Source organism: Rhipicephalus microplus, chromosome 3 (assembly GCF_043290135.1).
Source record: "Rhipicephalus microplus isolate Deutch F79 chromosome 3, USDA_Rmic, whole genome shotgun sequence".
NCBI lineage: Eukaryota > Metazoa > Arthropoda > Arachnida > Ixodida > Ixodidae > Rhipicephalus > Rhipicephalus microplus.
The window spans coordinates 4,872,195-4,889,891 of NC_134702.1; the positions used below are offsets into that span (position 1 = coordinate 4,872,195).

Consider the following 17,697-nt stretch of genomic DNA (forward strand, 5'->3'; position numbering starts at 1 on the left):
ACAACCTCCTGAGCTTTGGCCAGAGCATCCACCATGCTCTTCCCTGACTGGGCCTCCACACTCACTCTTCCATCTTCCTTCACTTCAGCGCGCGCGCCCAAGAGCGCCATCTCGCTACTGAAGACGAAAACGCACTGAAGTTTCTGAGCTCTGAGGACTGCCAACGGTATATGGTTTATATAAATATTTTATCGCTAACAAGTTAAAGGGAAATTGAAGGGATTTTAGAATTTAATCAAACTACTTGTTTAAGAAGGACCAAGATTATTGTGGACGATGCCATAATTCTTTTTGCGGTTGTAGCAGCAGGAGCTTTAGAACAGGCGAAATAAAAGCTTGCCCTTCAACACATCATTGAGCCCACATGAATAATGACGAGATTTTCGCCCTCCATGCTATCCTCTACAACCTCCTGAGCTTTGGCCAGAGCATCCACCATGCTCTTCCCTGACTGGGCCTCCACACTCACTCTTCCATCTTCCTTCACTTCAGCGCGCGCGCCCAAGAAGCGCCATCTCGCTACTGAAGACGAAAACGCACTGAAGTTGCTGAGCTCTGAGGACTGCCAACGGTATATGGTTTAAATAAATATTTTATCGCTAACAAGTTAAAGGGAAGTTGAAGGGATTTTAGAATTTAATCAAACTACTTGTTTAAGAAGGACCAAGATTATTGTGGACGATGCCATAATTCTTTTTGCGGTTGTAGCAGCAGGAGCTTTAGAACAGGCGAAATAAAAGCTTGCCCTTCAACACATCATTGAGCCCACATGAATAATGACGAGATTTTCGCCCTCCATGCTATCCTCTACAACCTCCTGAGCTTTGGCCAGAGTATCCACCATGCTCTTCCCTGACTGGGCCTCCACACTCACTCTTCCATCTTACTTCACTTCAGCGCGCGCGCCCAAGAAGCGCCATCTCGCTACTGAAGACGAAAACGCACTGAAGTTGCTGAGCTCTGAGGACTGCCAACGGTATATGGTTTAAATAAATATTTTATCGCTAACAAGTTAAAGGGAAGTTGAAGGGATTTTAGAATTTAATTAAACTACTTGTTTAAGAAGGACCAAGATTATTGTGGACGATGCCATAATTCTTTTTGCGGTTGTAGCAGCAGGAGCTTTAGAACAGGCGAAATAAAAGCTTGCCCTTCAACACATCATTGAGCCCACATGAATAATGACGAGATTTTCGCCCTCCATGCTATCCTCTACAACCTCATGAGCTTTGGCCAGAGCATCCACCATGCTCTTCCCTGACTGGGCCTCCACACTCACTCTTCCATCTTCCTTCACTTCAGCGCGCGCGCCCAAGAAGCGCCATCTCGCTACTGAAGACGAAAACGCACTGAAGTTGCTGAGCTCTGAGGACTGCCAACGGTATATGGTTTATATAAATATTTTATCGCTAACAAGTTAAAGGGAAATTGAAGGGATTTTAGAATTTAATCAAACTACTTGTTTAAGAAGGACCAAAATTATTGTGGACGATGCCATAATTCTTTTTGCGGTTGTAGCAGCAGGAGCTTTAGAACAGGCGAAATAAAAGCTTGCCCTTCAACATATCATTGGGCCCACATGAATAATGACGAGATTTTCGCCCTCCATGCTATCCTCTACAACCTCCTGAGCTTTGGCCAGAGCATCCACCATGCTCTTCCCTGACTGGGCCTCCACACTCACTCTTCCATCTTCCTTCACTTCAGCGCGCGCGCCCAAGAAGCGCCATCTCGCTACTGAAGACGAAAACGCACTGAAGTTGCTGAGCTCTGAGGACTGCCAACGGTATATGGTTTAAATAAATATTTTATCGCTAACAAGTTAAAGGGAAGTTGAAGGGATTTTAGAATTTAATTAAACTACTTGTTTAAGAAGGACCAAGATTATTGTGGACGATGCCATAATTCTTTTTGCGGTTGTAGCAGCAGGAGCTTTAGAACAGGCGAAATAAAAGCTTGCCCTTCAACACATCATTGAGCCCACATGAATAATGACGAGATTTTCGCCCTCCATGCTATCCTCTACAACCTCCTGAGCTTTGGCCAGAGCATCCACCATGCTCTTCCCTGACTGGGCCTCCACACTCACTCTTCCATCTTCCTTCACTTCAGCGCGCGCGCCCAAGAAGCGCCATCTCGCTACTGAAGACGAAAACGCACTGAAGTTGCTGAGCTCTGAGGACTGCCAACGGTATATGGTTTATATAAATATTTTATCGCTAACAAGTTAAAGGGAAATTGAAGGGATTTTAGAATTTAATCAAACTACTTGTTTAAGAAGGACCAAGATTATTGTGGACGATGCCATAATTCTTTTTGCGGTTGTAGCAGCAGGAGCTTTAGAACAGGCGAAATAAAAGCTTGCCCTTCAACACATCATTGAGCCCACATGAATAATGACGAGATTTTCGCCCTCCATGCTATCCTCTACAACCTCCTGAGCTTTGGCCAGAGCATCCACCATGCTCTTCCCTGACTGGGCCTCCACACTCACTCTTCCATCTTCCTTCACTTCAGCGCGCGCGCCCAAGAAGCGCCATCTCGCTACTGAAGACGAAAACGCACTGAAGTTGCTGAGCTCTGAGGACTGCCAACGGTATATGGTTTATATAAATATTTTATCGCTAACAAGTTAAAGGGAAGTTGAAGGGATTTTAGAATTTAATCAAACTACTTGTTTAAGAAGGACCAAGATTATTGTGGACGATGCCATAATTCTTTTTGCGGTTGTAGCAGCAGGAGCTTTAGAACAGGCGAAATAAAAGCTTGCCCTTCAACACATCATTGAGCCCACATGAATAATGACGAGATTTTCGCCCTCCATGCTATCCTCTACAACCTCCTGAGCTTTGGCCAGAGCATCCACCATGCTCTTCCCTGACTGGGCCTCCACACTCACTCTTCCATCTTCCTTCACTTCAGCGCGCGCGCCCAAGAAGCGCCATCTCGCTACTGAAGACGAAAACGCACTGAAGTTGCTGAGCTCTGAGGACTGCCAACGGTATATGGTTTATATAAATATTTTATCGCTAACAAGTTAAAGGGAAATTGAAGGGATTTTAGAATTTAATCAAACTACTTGTTTAAGAAGGACCAAGATTATTGTGGACGATGCCATAATTCTTTTTACGGTTGTAGCAGCAGGAGCTTTAGAACAGGCGAAATAAAAGCTTGCCCTTCAACACATCATTGAGCCCACATGAATAATGACGAGATTTTCGCCCTCCATGCTATCCTCTACAACCTCCTGAGCTTTGGCCAGAGCATCCACCATGCTCTTCCCTGACTGGGCCTCCACACTCACTCTTCCATCTTCCTTCACTTCAGCGCGCGCGCCCAAGAAGCGCCATCTCGCTACTGAAGACGAAAACGCACTGAAGTTGCTGAGCTCTGAGGACTGCCAACGGTATATGGTTTAAATAAATATTTTATCGCTAACAAGTTAAAGGGAAATTGAAGGGATTTTAGAATTTAATCAAACTACTTGTTTAAGAAGGACCAAGATTATTGTGGACGATGCCATAATTCTTTTTGCGGTTGTAGCAGCAGGAGCTTTAGAACAGGCGAAATAAAAGCTTGCCCTTCAACACATCATTGAGCCCACATGAATAATGACGAGATTTTCGCCCTCCATGCTATCCTCTACAACCTCCTGAGCTTTGGCCAGAGCATCCACCATGCTCTTCCCTGACTGGGCCTCCACACTCACTCTTCCATCTTCCTTCACTTCAGCGCGCGCGCCCAAGAAGCGCCATCTCGCTACTGAAGACGAAAACGCACTGAAGTTGCTGAGCTCTGAGGACTGCCAACGGTATATGGTTTATATAAATATTTTATCGCTAACAAGTTAAAGGGAAATTGAAGGGATTTTAGAATTTAATCAAACTACTTGTTTAAGAAGGACCAAGATTATTGTGGACGATGCCATAATTCTTTTTGCGGTTGTAGCAGCAGGAGCTTTAGAACAGGCGAAATAAAAGCTTGCCCTTCAACACATCATTGAGCCCACATGAATAATGACGAGATTTTCGCCCTCCATGCTATCCTCTACAACCTCCTGAGCTTTGGCCAGAGCATCCACCATGCTCTTCCCTGACTGGGCCTCCACACTCACTCTTCCATCTTCCTTCACTTCAGCGCGCGCGCCCAAGAAGCGCCATCTCGCTACTGAAGACGAAAACGCACTGAAGTTGCTGAGCTCTGAGGACTGCCAACGGTATATGGTTTAAATAAATATTTTATCGCTAACAAGTTAAAGGGAAATTGAAGGGATTTTAGAATTTAATCAAACTACTTGTTTAAGAAGGACCAAGATTATTGTGGACGATGCCATAATTCTTTTTGCGGTTGTAGCAGCAGGAGCTTTAGAACAGGCGAAATAAAAGCTTGCCCTTCAACACATCATTGAGCCCACATGAATAATGACGAGATTTTCGCCCTCCATGCTATCCTCTACAACCTCCTGAGCTTTGGCCAGAGCATCCACCATGCTCTTCCCTGACTGGGCCTCCACACTCACTCTTCCATCTTCCTTCACTTCAGCGCGCGCGCCCAAGAAGCGCCATCTCGCTACTGAAGACGAAAACGCACTGAAGTTGCTGAGCTCTGAGGACTGCCAACGGTATATGGTTTATATAAATATTTTATCGCTAACAAGTTAAAGGGAAATTGAAGGGATTTTAGAATTTAATCAAACTACTTGTTTAAGAAGGACCAAGATTATTGTGGACGATGCCATAATTCTTTTTGCGGTTGTAGCAGCAGGAGCTTTAGAACAGGCGAAATAAAAGCTTGCCCTTCAACACATCATTGAGCCCACATGAATAATGACGAGATTTTCGCCCTCCATGCTATCCTCTACAACCTCCTGAGCTTTGGCCAGAGCATCCACCATGCTCTTCCCTGACTGGGCCTCCACACTCACTCTTCCATCTTCCTTCACTTCAGCGCGCGCGCCCAAGAAGCGCCATCTCGCTACTGAAGACGAAAACGCACTGAAGTTGCTGAGCTCTGAGGACTGCCAACGGTATATGGTTTAAATAAATATTTTATCGCTAACAAGTTAAAGGGAAATTGAAGGGATTTTAGAATTTAATCAAACTACTTGTTTAAGAAGGACCAAGATTATTGTGGACGATGCCATAATTCTTTTTGCGGTTGTAGCAGCAGGAGCTTTAGAACAGGCGAAATAAAAGCTTGCCCTTCAACACATCATTGAGCCCACATGAATAATGACGAGATTTTCGCCCTCCATGCTATCCTCTACAACCTCCTGAGCTTTGGCCAGAGCATCCACCATGCTCTTCCCTGACTGGGCCTCCACACTCACTCTTCCATCTTCCTTCACTTCAGCGCGCGCGCCCAAGAAGCGCCATCTCGCTACTGAAGACGAAAACGCACTGAAGTTGCTGAGCTCTGAGGACTGCCAACGGTATATGGTTTAAATAAATATTTTATCGCTAACAAGTTAAAGGGAAATTGAAGGGATTTTAGAATTTAATCAAACTACTTGTTTAAGAAGGACCAAGATTATTGTGGACGATGCCATAATTCTTTTTGCGGTTGTAGCAGCAGGAGCTTTAGAACAGGCGAAATAAAAGCTTGCCCTTCAACACATCATTGAGCCCACATGAATAATGACGAGATTTTCGCCCTCCATGCTATCCTCTACAACCTCCTGAGCTTTGGCCAGAGCATCCACCATGCTCTTCCCTGACTGGGCCTCCACACTCACTCTTCCATCTTCCTTCACTTCAGCGCGCGCGCCCAAGAAGCGCCATCTCGCTACTGAAGACGAAAACGCACTGAAGTTGCTGAGCTCTGAGGACTGCCAACGGTATATGGTTTATATAAATATTTTATCGCTAACAAGTTAAAGGGAAATTGAAGGGATTTTAGAATTTAATCAAACTACTTGTTTAAGAAGGACCAAAATTATTGTGGACGATGCCATAATTCTTTTTGCGGTTGTAGCAGCAGGAGCTTTAGAACAGGCGAAATAAAAGCTTGCCCTTCAACACATCATTGAGCCCACATGAATAATGACGAGATTTTCGCCCTCCATGCTATCCTCTACAACCTCCTGAGCTTTGGCCAGAGCATCCACCATGCTCTTCCCTGACTGGGCCTCCACACTCACTCTTCCATCTTCCTTCACTTCAGCGCGCGCGCCCAAGAAGCGCCATCTCGCTACTGAAGACGAAAACGCACTGAAGTTGCTGAGCTCTGAGGACTGCCAACGGTATATGGTTTAAATAAATATTTTATCGCTAACAAGTTAAAGGGAAGTTGAAGGGATTTTAGAATTTAATCAAACTACTTGTTTAAGAAGGACCAAGATTATTGTGGACGATGCCATAATTCTTTTTGCGGTTGTAGCAGCAGGAGCTTTAGAACAGGCGAAATAAAAGCTTGCCCTTCAACACATCATTGAGCCCACATGAATAATGACGAGATTTTCGCCCTCCATGCTATCCTCTACAACCTCCTGAGCTTTGGCCAGAGCATCCACCATGCTCTTCCCTGACTGGGCCTCCACACTCACTCTTCCATCTTCCTTCACTTCAGCGCGCGCGCCCAAGAAGCGCCATCTCGCTACTGAAGACGAAAACGCACTGAAGTTGCTGAGCTCTGAGGACTGCCAACGGTATATGGTTTAAATAAATATTTTATCGCTAACAAGTTAAAGGGAAATTGAAGGGATTTTAGAATTTAATCAAACTACTTGTTTAAGAAGGACCAAGATTATTGTGGACGATGCCATAATTCTTTTTGCGGTTGTAGCAGCAGGAGCTTTAGAACAGGCGAAATAAAAGCTTGCCCTTCAACACATCATTGAGCCCACATGAATAATGACGAGATTTTCGCCCTCCATGCTATCCTCTACAACCTCCTGAGCTTTGGCCAGAGCATCCACCATGCTCTTCCCTGACTGGGCCTCCACACTCACTCTTCCATCTTCCTTCACTTCAGCGCGCGCGCCCAAGAAGCGCCATCTCGCTACTGAAGACGAAAACGCACTGAAGTTGCTGAGCTCTGAGGACTGCCAACGGTATATGGTTTATATAAATATTTTATCGCTAACAAGTTAAAGGGAAATTGAAGGGATTTTAGAATTTAATCAAACTACTTGTTTAAGAAGGACCAAAATTATTGTGGACGATGCCATAATTCTTTTTGCGGTTGTAGCAGCAGGAGCTTTAGAACAGGCGAAATAAAAGCTTGCCCTTCAACACATCATTGAGCCCACATGAATAATGACGAGATTTTCGCCCTCCATGCTATCCTCTACAACCTCCTGAGCTTTGGCCAGAGCATCCACCATGCTCTTCCCTGACTGGGCCTCCACACTCACTCTTCCATCTTCCTTCACTTCAGCGCGCGCGCCCAAGAAGCGCCATCTCGCTACTGAAGACGAAAACGCACTGAAGTTGCTGAGCTCTGAGGACTGCCAACGGTATATGGTTTAAATAAATATTTTATCGCTAACAAGTTAAAGGGAAATTGAAGGGATTTTAGAATTTAATCAAACTACTTGTTTAAGAAGGACCAAGATTATTGTGGACGATGCCATAATTCTTTTTGCGGTTGTAGCAGCAGGAGCTTTAGAACAGGCGAAATAAAAGCTTGCCCTTCAACACATCATTGAGCCCACATGAATAATGACGAGATTTTCGCCCTCCATGCTATCCTCTACAACCTCCTGAGCTTTGGCCAGAGCATCCACCATGCTCTTCCCTGACTGGGCCTCCACACTCACTCTTCCATCTTCCTTCACTTCAGCGCGCGCGCCCAAGAAGCGCCATCTCGCTACTGAAGACGAAAACGCACTGAAGTTGCTGAGCTCTGAGGACTGCCAACGGTATATGGTTTAAATAAATATTTTATCGCTAACAAGTTAAAGGGAAGTTGAAGGGATTTTAGAATTTAATCAAACTACTTGTTTAAGAAGGACCAAGATTATTGTGGACGATGCCATAATTCTTTTTGCGGTTGTAGCAGCAGGAGCTTTAGAACAGGCGAAATAAAAGCTTGCCCTTCAACACATCATTGAGCCCACATGAATAATGACGAGATTTTCGCCCTCCATGCTATCCTCTACAACCTCCTGAGCTTTAGCCAGAGCATCCACCATGCTCTTCCCTGACTGGGCCTCCACACTCACTCTTCCATCTTCCTTCACTTCAGCGCGCGCGCCCAAGAAGCGCCATCTCGCTACTGAAGACGAAAACGCACTGAAGTTGCTGAGCTCTGAGGACTGCCAACGGTATATGGTTTAAATAAATATTTTATCGCTAACGAGTTAAAGGGAAGTTGAAGGGATTTTAGAATTTAATCAAACTACTTGTTTAAGAAGGACCAAGATTATTGTGGACGATGCCATAATTCTTTTTGCGGTTGTAGCAGCAGGAGCTTTAGAACAGGCGAAATAAAAGCTTGCCCTTCAACACATCATTGAGCCCACATGAATAATGACGAGATTTTCGCCCTCCATGCTATCCTCTACAACCTCCTGAGCTTTGGCCAGAGCATCCACCATGCTCTTCCCTGACTGGGCCTCCACACTCACTCTTCCATCTTCCTTCACTTCAGCGCGCGCGCCCAAGAAGCGCCATCTCGCTACTGAAGACGAAAACGCACTGAAGTTGCTGAGCTCTGAGGACTGCCAACGGTATATGGTTTAAATAAATATTTTATCGCTAACAAGTTAAAGGGAAGTTGAAGGGATTTTAGAATTTAATCAAACTACTTGTTTAAGAAGGACCAAGATTATTGCGGACGATGCCATAATTCTTTTTGCGGTTGTAGCAGCAGGAGCTTTAGAACAGGCGAAACAAAAGCTTGTCTTGCCCCACCCCACGGCGCGCTGAAAATGTGGGCGTGGAAAAATACGTCATGTTCGTTTCCTTTGACCCGGAGCAAGTGTTGTTTTTTTTTTTTATCTTCAACCACGGCCTTTGTGACCAACTCATGGCGTGCCGTTGCCGGAACTAATCGAAGAGGCAACACTTCAGTAGCGCTGCTGTTGCAGGTGACTTGGCCTGCCGAAAATGACGTCACCGTGTTCACTCGGTGTCTCAAGAAGCCCGGCAGCCACAGCTACTGTTTTTTTTTTTAACCAAAAATGCTATTGGCGTTCACTTTTGAGAACTCTCACATCGCTTTTCTAATTCAGTGGGGATCATACTGTTTTTACACGCTTCTAAGTAATTTATTTTAAAGTGCTTCAGCTTCCCTTTAAGCAATGTGCGCTAAGTGATCAAGTAGCTATCGTCGCGAGCTAAGGAGTGAGAAAACTGTTTGTTCGACACTCCGCTGAAGAACTTTCTCTTTCGTTTTTGACATTGCAATTTGTTCGTATACATTTTCCGAATTCATAACCTTGACAGAAATACGTCAGCGTAGCCGTGGTGGACTCCAGCATAGAACACTTTCGTGTTGAATAAGTTTGACAGAGTGGTGGATGGATGGAGAATCAATCAGCGCACGGTTACCAGCGACTTCCGCTACGTAACAGCATCGTTGCTGCTGCCGAAATGGCTGCCACCCGCTTTGCTCTCTGTGACCTGAAAATTTTCAACTGATGCTTGTATTTGACTTCGCTTGTTCCTCTGAAGCTCCGACAGGAAGCGCTCAGGATTCCTTCGAACCGTTTTCGATCGCCATACTCAAGTCCATTTGTAGGGTTAGCAGGTCTGCATTTATCGGCTGAATACGTGGCCTCAAAGATGTACAACAACTTACAAGCATAGAGTTAATGCTTCCAAGCTCAGGGGCCGTACATATCGAGTTTCTGGTTCTTCTTATTCTCAACAACTGGCGCTAGAAGTAAAAAAAAAAAGAACTATCTGTTAAGAAGAAGGGGGAGAAAACGGAGATTGACATGTGGAGAACAGGCATGATGAAGAAGTAGGCCCTAGAGATCTACCAAACTTTTAAGAAGGAAATTACCATGGAAAGAATTTATGATGATTCTCGGGGTAGTTCTCTACTGCCTGAGGTCAAGACGAGAGTACTGCGAACCAAGACTTATCGGACCAAATACGAAGAGGTAGACACGGTATGAAGTGCATGTGGAGAGGAGGAGAAAACTGCCGAACACTTGATAATGTCCTGTTAAGGGCTTCACCCTACAGTTAAGGAGGATGGCGCAGTGTTTCCCAAAGCACGGGAGAGCGAGAGCAAAATAGACTTTAGGCGGGTAGAAATAACTAGAAGAAGGTTACCTGATTAGTGGCCGCAATCAAGGCACCACTGAAAATTAAATCCTTCACTGCAATCGCCAGTCCTTAACATCACTTTTTAAAGGAAAAAAACAAAGAAAAATCTAGTTTTGTTCGCTAAATATTACGGCTAGGTGGCGTTAGCCACCGCCCGATCTAAAGGGTATACAGCCATATCAATCCATCCATCTGAAACTTTGCCGTGGTACTGCGATTTGTTTTTCTCCCCTCAGAACTGCAAATAAGACATGAAAGCGATCTTCAGGAATATGTCTTGTTGCTGCACTGACGGACACAGCACACTGCTTTGCGAGGTTTCGGGTTCATTCTCTTGGACACACTGTGCGACGCTGAACTGACGCTGGCCTCGTCGCTCCTCGTATGGTATGCCACCCTCTCTGGCGGCGTTGACGCGATGACGCCGAGGGAAGCGGCGCCGGCAAAACGCTGGCAAAAACGCTGCATATGTGTCGGGCTTGAACACACCAGTCAGCAGGCTCCAACGTTCTTTTTTTTTTTCTTAAACTTCCGCAAAGAAGCTCGGCAATTCGTAGAGTAGGCCACAGCGATCACATTTTCCTAATATTACAGCGCTGCACACCGTGGAGAGCCTCGCTCCTTTTCTACGCCTGACCAATCCACCTTTGACGCGAAGTGACGCAAAGTCGCCTGTCGGCGACTTGACGTGGAACGCAGCTCGTCGATTGGTCTAAACCAGTCACGACGACGGGTTACGCCTTCCCCAACCCCGTGAGGAAGACGGGTGGCGATGCCACGCGAAAAATTTGAAACCAGCTGGAATCGATGTTCTAAACCCTGTAACTTCCTTAATATAGCATGTATTCGCAAAAAGTATTGCGGCAGCATACCTACAAAGCAAAAGTGCACATATTTCTCTTTATAACAATTTTTGGACCTCGGGGTTGTTTACTGGACTTTTAAGGGACATCCGTGGGCATGGTTCTTACATGTCCCAAACGCCTGGGATCCTCGCCAGCGCACGTCTTCGTCGAGGGAAGGGAGCCTTTAAAAACTTCCGGCAACTAACAACTCGTCAACGGCGCCGCCGCGTCTTCTCTACACCTGCAGCGGAGGGTATGTGTCGGGAAAAATGACCGCAGGGGGGGGGGGGGGGTACGCGCCGAAGAGAGATTTTGACTGAGTTGATGTTCAACCAGCGAGAAGTACGGTCGTCGGTGTCGCGAGTCTCGCGTAGGCGGCGAACATGAAGTGGTGGTGGTGGTAGTGGTTAGAAGATGACGAAGGCGCCTAACTTCTGCAGCATCGGAAGGGACAATTGGGCGAGTCGGTGCACTTCCATCTTAAACGAATATTAGCGCGACGTAAACAGGGAAGGGAAAGAATAGACAACCTTACAGCGCTGACTTCCAACTAAGGCTTACTCCTAAAAGAAGCGGAATATATGACATCTGGAAAAAAAAAACCAAAGCAAGGACAAAAAAAGAACCATCGCGCAAGCTCAAAGTGACAAAACTCTATAAATCGCTATGTGGCTAATGAAACGTGAGCTATCTGAGAGATATGAAACTTCTGCACCTGATAGTGTTATGCAAGGCTGGCTGATGTTGCCCCGCGGCGGTGGTCTAGTGGCTAAGGTACTCGGCTGCTGACCCGCAGGTCGGGGGATCGAATCCCGGCTGCGGCGGCTGCATTTCCGATGGAGGCGGAAATGTTGTAGGTACGTGTGCTCAGATTTGGGTGCACGTTAAAGAACCCCAGGTGGTCGAAATTTCCGGAGCCCTCCACTACAGCGTCTCTCATAATCATATATGGTGGTTTTGGGACGTTAAACGCCACAAATCAATCAATAATCAAGGCTGACTGATGCAATTATCACCTTCCAGTGACATATAAAAAGCTTCCATGATTTCTCGAGACCTTTGGTCTTTGTGGCGACGTAAAATTTTTGTCTCATCAAAATAAGAATTACACCCATTTCTATGTAATCATGGAAGCTTTTTATATGTCACTGGAAGGTTATAATTGCATCAGCCAGCCTTCCATAACACTATCAGGTGCAGAAGTTTCATATCTCACAGATAGCTTGCACGTTTCATTAGCCACATAGCGATTTATAGAGTTTTGTCACTTTGAGCTTGCGCGATGGTTCTTTTCTTGTCTTTACTTTGCATTTTTCAGATGTCATATATTCCGCTTCTTTTAGCAATTAAGATTAGTTGCGAGTTAGCGCTGTAGTTTGTCTTTTCTTTCCCGTCCCTGTTTACGTCGCGCTAATATTCGTTTAAGAAGGAATTTCTGCAGCCCGGTGAGAAGCAGCGCCTCATGAAGTGTCCAGAGCAACGTCGTTGTTACCGGGCACCCTAGTCACCTGCCTAAGCTGGTGAGACCATCAGCGGCACCCCGTCAGCTACCTCACGTGCACCACGAGCTGGACTGGTCCGCGTGGAAACTTTTATTGTGTTTCTCTTTTTTTTTTTCAAACGTTACTGTGTTATCCACAGCTTTTAAATTATTGTGCGCTGCGTCGCACGCTAAGAAGCGCGAGAACGGCTTTTTTTGTTATTTCTTCTTTGTATAACTTCTTGATTTCCATCATGTGTTGATTAACATTCCACGTTGTGTTATACTTCTACCTGCTGTAGCGTTCATTTAATTAGAACATACTTTGTTCTGTAGCGCCCTTTACCATCACTTATTTGTGTTTTTCCTCTTGGTTAATTTTTTTTTTGAACTCCTTGTCATTGTGCGGTTTTGATTAAATGCTGATTTTTGTTTAATCAAATGTCCGTGTAAGCTCTATGAGTACGTCAATAGAACCCAAACATCGCCACACGTGCAACCTCACGCATGTCGACCGGCCTGCAAATAAATTTGAAATTATTTGCAGGCCTCCCAGGCGTCCCAGGCCGAAGCGTAAAGTGGAAGCCTGCGAGTCTGCCGCACGCCGATGTTAGATCGGCGGGGCCTAACTATAGTGACATATGATGCAATGTTTCACTTCCCGTTTTCTTGCGCCAAGGTTTACATTGGGCAGTCGGGGAGGTGCGTGAACGATTGACTATACAGAAGTGGGCCACTATCGAGCATCGTACTAATTTTGGGCGTGAAGCATTGAGTGCACCGTCGCATATATGAATGCCGCTACAAGAGAGATTGTTGAAGCCGACCTGATTGCAGCGCCAATGATAATAGTGTACCTGAGCTGTACGTGTCAGCTGCCTTTCGGTAGGCTGCCGGTGGCGCTGACTGCAAACGAATTTGCAGCGGCAGCTCATGTGCTTTTGGACCGTTTGTGTGCGGATCTATTCTTACTCCTACTTTCGAAAATAAACAATCAGTAGAAAAAAAGCGCTTGTCTTCCTGATAGCCCGTGTGTGTTGGCGCACATTTTGCAGTCGCTCGGCTGTTGTCCCGTGCACGATGTGCGCTTCGAAGACCGCTCGCCGATCTGAACCCCGTCCCCAGTTTCCTCTAACCGTTCTCACTCTATCCTTTACCTATTTTTTTTTTTCAATCCCTGTTTATCCCACTTTTGCATAACCGCTGAGGTGCCAGAGACAGTGCGGGGTGCATTTTTCTCTTCACTTCCTGTCATTTCACTCACACGAAACGTATTTGCGCAAATTAAGCGATCAATTCATAACTGCTCTGACATGGTGAGGCCACGTTACAATTGGGAAAAGTTCTTCAGCATTTGCCTCTGTCGAAATGCGGCCGGAATCGTAACAGCAATCTGGAGTTGTGTGAGTGGCGCCAAACCACGAGACGTCAGTGGCACGGACCGCAGTACACCGCGGGACACTGAGACGCACGCAATCCAACAACTCGTCGTACAATATCATATACTTAGAAATTTGGCGCAACCTCGACTCACGCAAACACTCACACAAGCACACACACTTACACCAGAGCAACACACACGACACGCAGCGCTCGCAACGTACAATTGCGTGTCGCTGCGTACGTTGCGTGTCGCAACGTACGCAGCGACACGCAACGTACAATATACTTTCGAAACCCGCGCGCAGCCTGCGGGCCGCTTTCAAATGAGTGACCTTGGAAGAATTGCGTTGCACTCGGAGTCGGCGCATGTTTTCGCAACGCTCAGTAGTAAATATCTTGGCGCACTGACCTCACCACTGAGGTGGGAATCAGTTTGTCTGTCAGCGCAGTCAGCTAATCAACATGCAGACATTCAGAACTTTTCTTTCAACCATAATAATAAAACAATTTAATAAACGATCGAAAATCGACTGATGAGAGAAAACATATTAAAATTAAAATAGCTTTATTTACATGTTATGTCGCACGCTTTGATCCATTATAATGTTTACGTTCAGCATCGAAAAGAAAAAAAAAAGTTTATGCACGAATTGCTGTTGTTAACTTACGTTCTGCTCTTGCTCGCGGTAGCATGGAAGCGGAAATATCTCGTTTTTTGTTGTTGTTGTTGTTGTTGTTGTTGTTCCTATTCCAGATCAGCTTAGTTGCATCGGTCACACTGTTCCCTCCTCAAAATTCACGTGGTGTTTCACTGCCCACTTGGCGTTACGCTATAGCTAGCAATATTAAAGTTTAATAGACATCTTAAAGAACGAGCAGCTTCGACAAGAAACCCGCCTCGCGCGCGCGGCTACTAACCGCAACAAAACAACACGACTAACACATTGCCCCGAAACAACGTTACATTATTGACAGTAAAATGCATCATTTTTAGTTATCTGATATATGGAGAAGTGACTTGCACGAGCTTTCGCTCAGCGGTGAAAGCTATCACGGTGAAACGATCGGTGCGAAAGCAAGGCATCGCTCACCTGTGATTTGTTCCGCTGACGAAGCGTGGCCAACGGAAAGCGCTAGTACAATGCAACGAACAACAATAACGTTAACCACTTGGAAGTGGAGTAGGACAGCCATGATGAACGAATGCGCGGTCGTCCAGTATCGATTATCCAGCAGGCGACGTTCGTCTCGTCTGCTACAAACTACACTCCATGCCGACCTAGCGCCACCGGGCGTGTCCAGCAACCAACATGTTTAATCTTAACATTTACGGAACATATGCAATTATGTGTGGCTAGATTCACTTTGAAAGGCTTACACAGGGCAGTGTTTTCACAGCTTTTGCGTATCTTTAATTCACCGACAATCCCACTCGCGACAATGCCATGCGGAGCCGGATTGAGCCGGATCGTTAAGCATTGAGCGAGCGAGATCAACGCTTTTTCGCATCTAACGTTTGCGATCAGTCTCGAACACTGTGAGCGCATCATGCTAGTGTGCCTGCCTCGTTGGTTGATGTGCTGTCTAAGTTTTGTTCCCACCGTAAGTATCAACGGTGCAAGTGTGCTCGGTGCATTTTGTACTCGCGGGTTTGTCTGTTGCGCGTTGAAAACGAAACCAGCGTTTTTCTTTTCGGAGCATCGAAGTTGTTCTGTTCGTCTCGCGGGACAGCCCACTGAAAGACTGATCGGTAGATTTATTATCGAGTTGAATTCTTGGTTTCCTTTTTTGTATGTGCCGCTAGCAGTAGCTTGTGATAGACCTGCTTACATGAGCGCGCCAGCCAGATTGACGGAACCGTTTGAACTTTGCACTCTTTCTCCGCGCTTGATGCTGTTTCTCGGCCGATCGTGTGACTGGAATTCGTACTTCATTGTTTCGTATTGAAGGCGCTTCTTTCGTCGTCCCATTCGCAGATGCTCTGATAAAGTCCATCATGATCGCACACGTGAACCAGTTCGTCGTTGGCCTGAAAAGCCGCAGCGAAGATGTGCGCTTCAAGACGGCGAACGAGCTGCACCACTACGTCACCACAGAACTGCGGGAGATGGGCTCGGAGGACGTGTCGGCGTTCATGGAGGAGTTCCACCACCACATATTCGAGATGGTCTCCAGTTCTGACGTGAACGAGAAGAAAGGAGGCATCCTAGCAATAGGTACACGGCTTGAGTTTCCCAGTTTCAACTAAGTTGACTGTGTACATAAAATTACGGAATATTTTGCTTGCTTCAGTTTATCATATATATATCCGTTAAAAATTGTACTTCACTACTACCTTCGGTGCTGTCCACTGAACCCACGAAATGTATTACGAATGAGATAAAGTTACTGCTACTATCGATGGAAAGGAAAATGATAGGTGCCCACGAAACACAAGAAAAGCTAAAAAAACTTCTTGTAAATGTCCAAAAAGGTTAGTCTAAAGTTATATAAGAAGTCTTGTTGAGATGTTATTTAAACTTATGCAGCTTGAAAACCTCCTGTAGCTGTGCTAACGCCGCGTTATTATACGACTAGAAAACAGTTAGCAAGGATTATACAACTAGAATACTGTTAGCGAGAATTCTAAAAAAACGTCTTCCTAAATTTTTCAAAGAACTTTAATAAATGTTTACTATAATATTAATTGAAGCCTACTGAACTTCTTGGCAAAATTCTAAAAAGACTTTTACTAGATCTTTTAACACCTTTTATAGACATTTATTTGTCATGCAAACCTGCGTGTTGAGTGTTTCTCGTAATTAATTTGTTGCATCATGTCAGCATTTTTCTATCGGTGCATTTACCTGTTCACTGTTGAGTGTGACAAGTAGGGACAGCAACGTAATATGACATCAAATTGATTGCTGACACTTTTCTAGCCAGCAAAATCAGTGCCCTATTTGTTGAAAGAATGAATCAGTGACTGCCGTCTACCATTAGGATAATCTGTTTTGCTATGAGACAAAACAGGCTTTTAAACGTCAACTCATTTTCGTTTCTGGTGTTGCCTGAAATGCATCATACTGCACATCCAAAAGTAAATGTAAAATTTCAACGAATATTCTTGCAGACTTGTATGCATACTCTATTCTTCTTGCATACTTTATTATAAATAACAATGACTACACACTTTGTTTCAAAACTTGTATGCTTTATAGTAACTATGATTATACAAAGCAAGCGAGGTGCTGGCCAGATACTTTGTCCACGAAGCTGTACACATACAATGTTTTCTTTGAGCAGATTTCTATCAGTGCAACGAAAATTAGCAGGCTAGCTTAGCCAGCACATTATTGGCCCAGTAGCAAATACATGAAGGTAGAAAATTTGTTACAGCCAGAAAGTAGCAGTCGAACAATTGATTTTTTTCTCACCCAGTGCACTTAAGTTGAGGTATGGCAGGATCATGAGTAGTCAAAATTGATGGGTTTCACCACAAATCCGTGTCTAACAATCAAATTCTGGTTTTGGCAACACCCCGAATCCTAATGCCATCCCAAAATACTCGCACAAAATACACAATGAAGTAAAAAAACGTTACAATGTTCCTGAATGCCTTCTGTCATTTATAATTAACAATGTTAAACATGGTTAGGTATCACTGTGACATATCACACATGGTTAGGTATTGGCAAAGTTAGGTATGATTAAGTATGACAGTAGAAAATCACTTGATTGCGCTTACGGCAATAAATTTGAGGTGAGTGAAGTAAGGTTACAAAAACAT

General features: G+C 45.0%; 2 protein-coding genes across 4 annotated transcripts in view; one reads left to right on the forward strand and one right to left on the reverse strand.

Annotated features, from left to right (window-relative positions):
• LOC119183840 (uncharacterized) overlaps window positions 1–15,234 on the reverse strand; it is a 61,209-nt gene extending 45,975 nt beyond the window's left edge. The window contains exon 1 of one of the 2 annotated variants that reach the window (XM_075888795.1): window positions 15,020–15,234. In XM_075888795.1, the coding sequence (XP_075744910.1) occupies window positions 15,020–15,122 (103 nt within the window). In that variant the 5' untranslated portion in view covers window positions 15,123–15,234. The remainder of the gene's footprint in view (window positions 1–15,019) is intronic. The other variant, XM_037433801.2, reaches the window with a different exon arrangement.
• A 137-nt stretch (window positions 15,235–15,371) lies between these two features.
• mTor (serine/threonine-protein kinase Tor) overlaps window positions 15,372–17,697 on the forward strand; it is a 278,630-nt gene continuing 276,304 nt past the window's right edge. For both annotated transcript variants that reach the window (XM_075888782.1, XM_037433800.2), the window contains exons 1-2: window positions 15,372–15,530; window positions 15,905–16,144. In XM_075888782.1, the coding sequence (XP_075744897.1) occupies window positions 15,925–16,144 (220 nt within the window). In that variant the 5' untranslated portion in view covers window positions 15,372–15,530; window positions 15,905–15,924. The remainder of the gene's footprint in view (window positions 15,531–15,904; window positions 16,145–17,697) is intronic.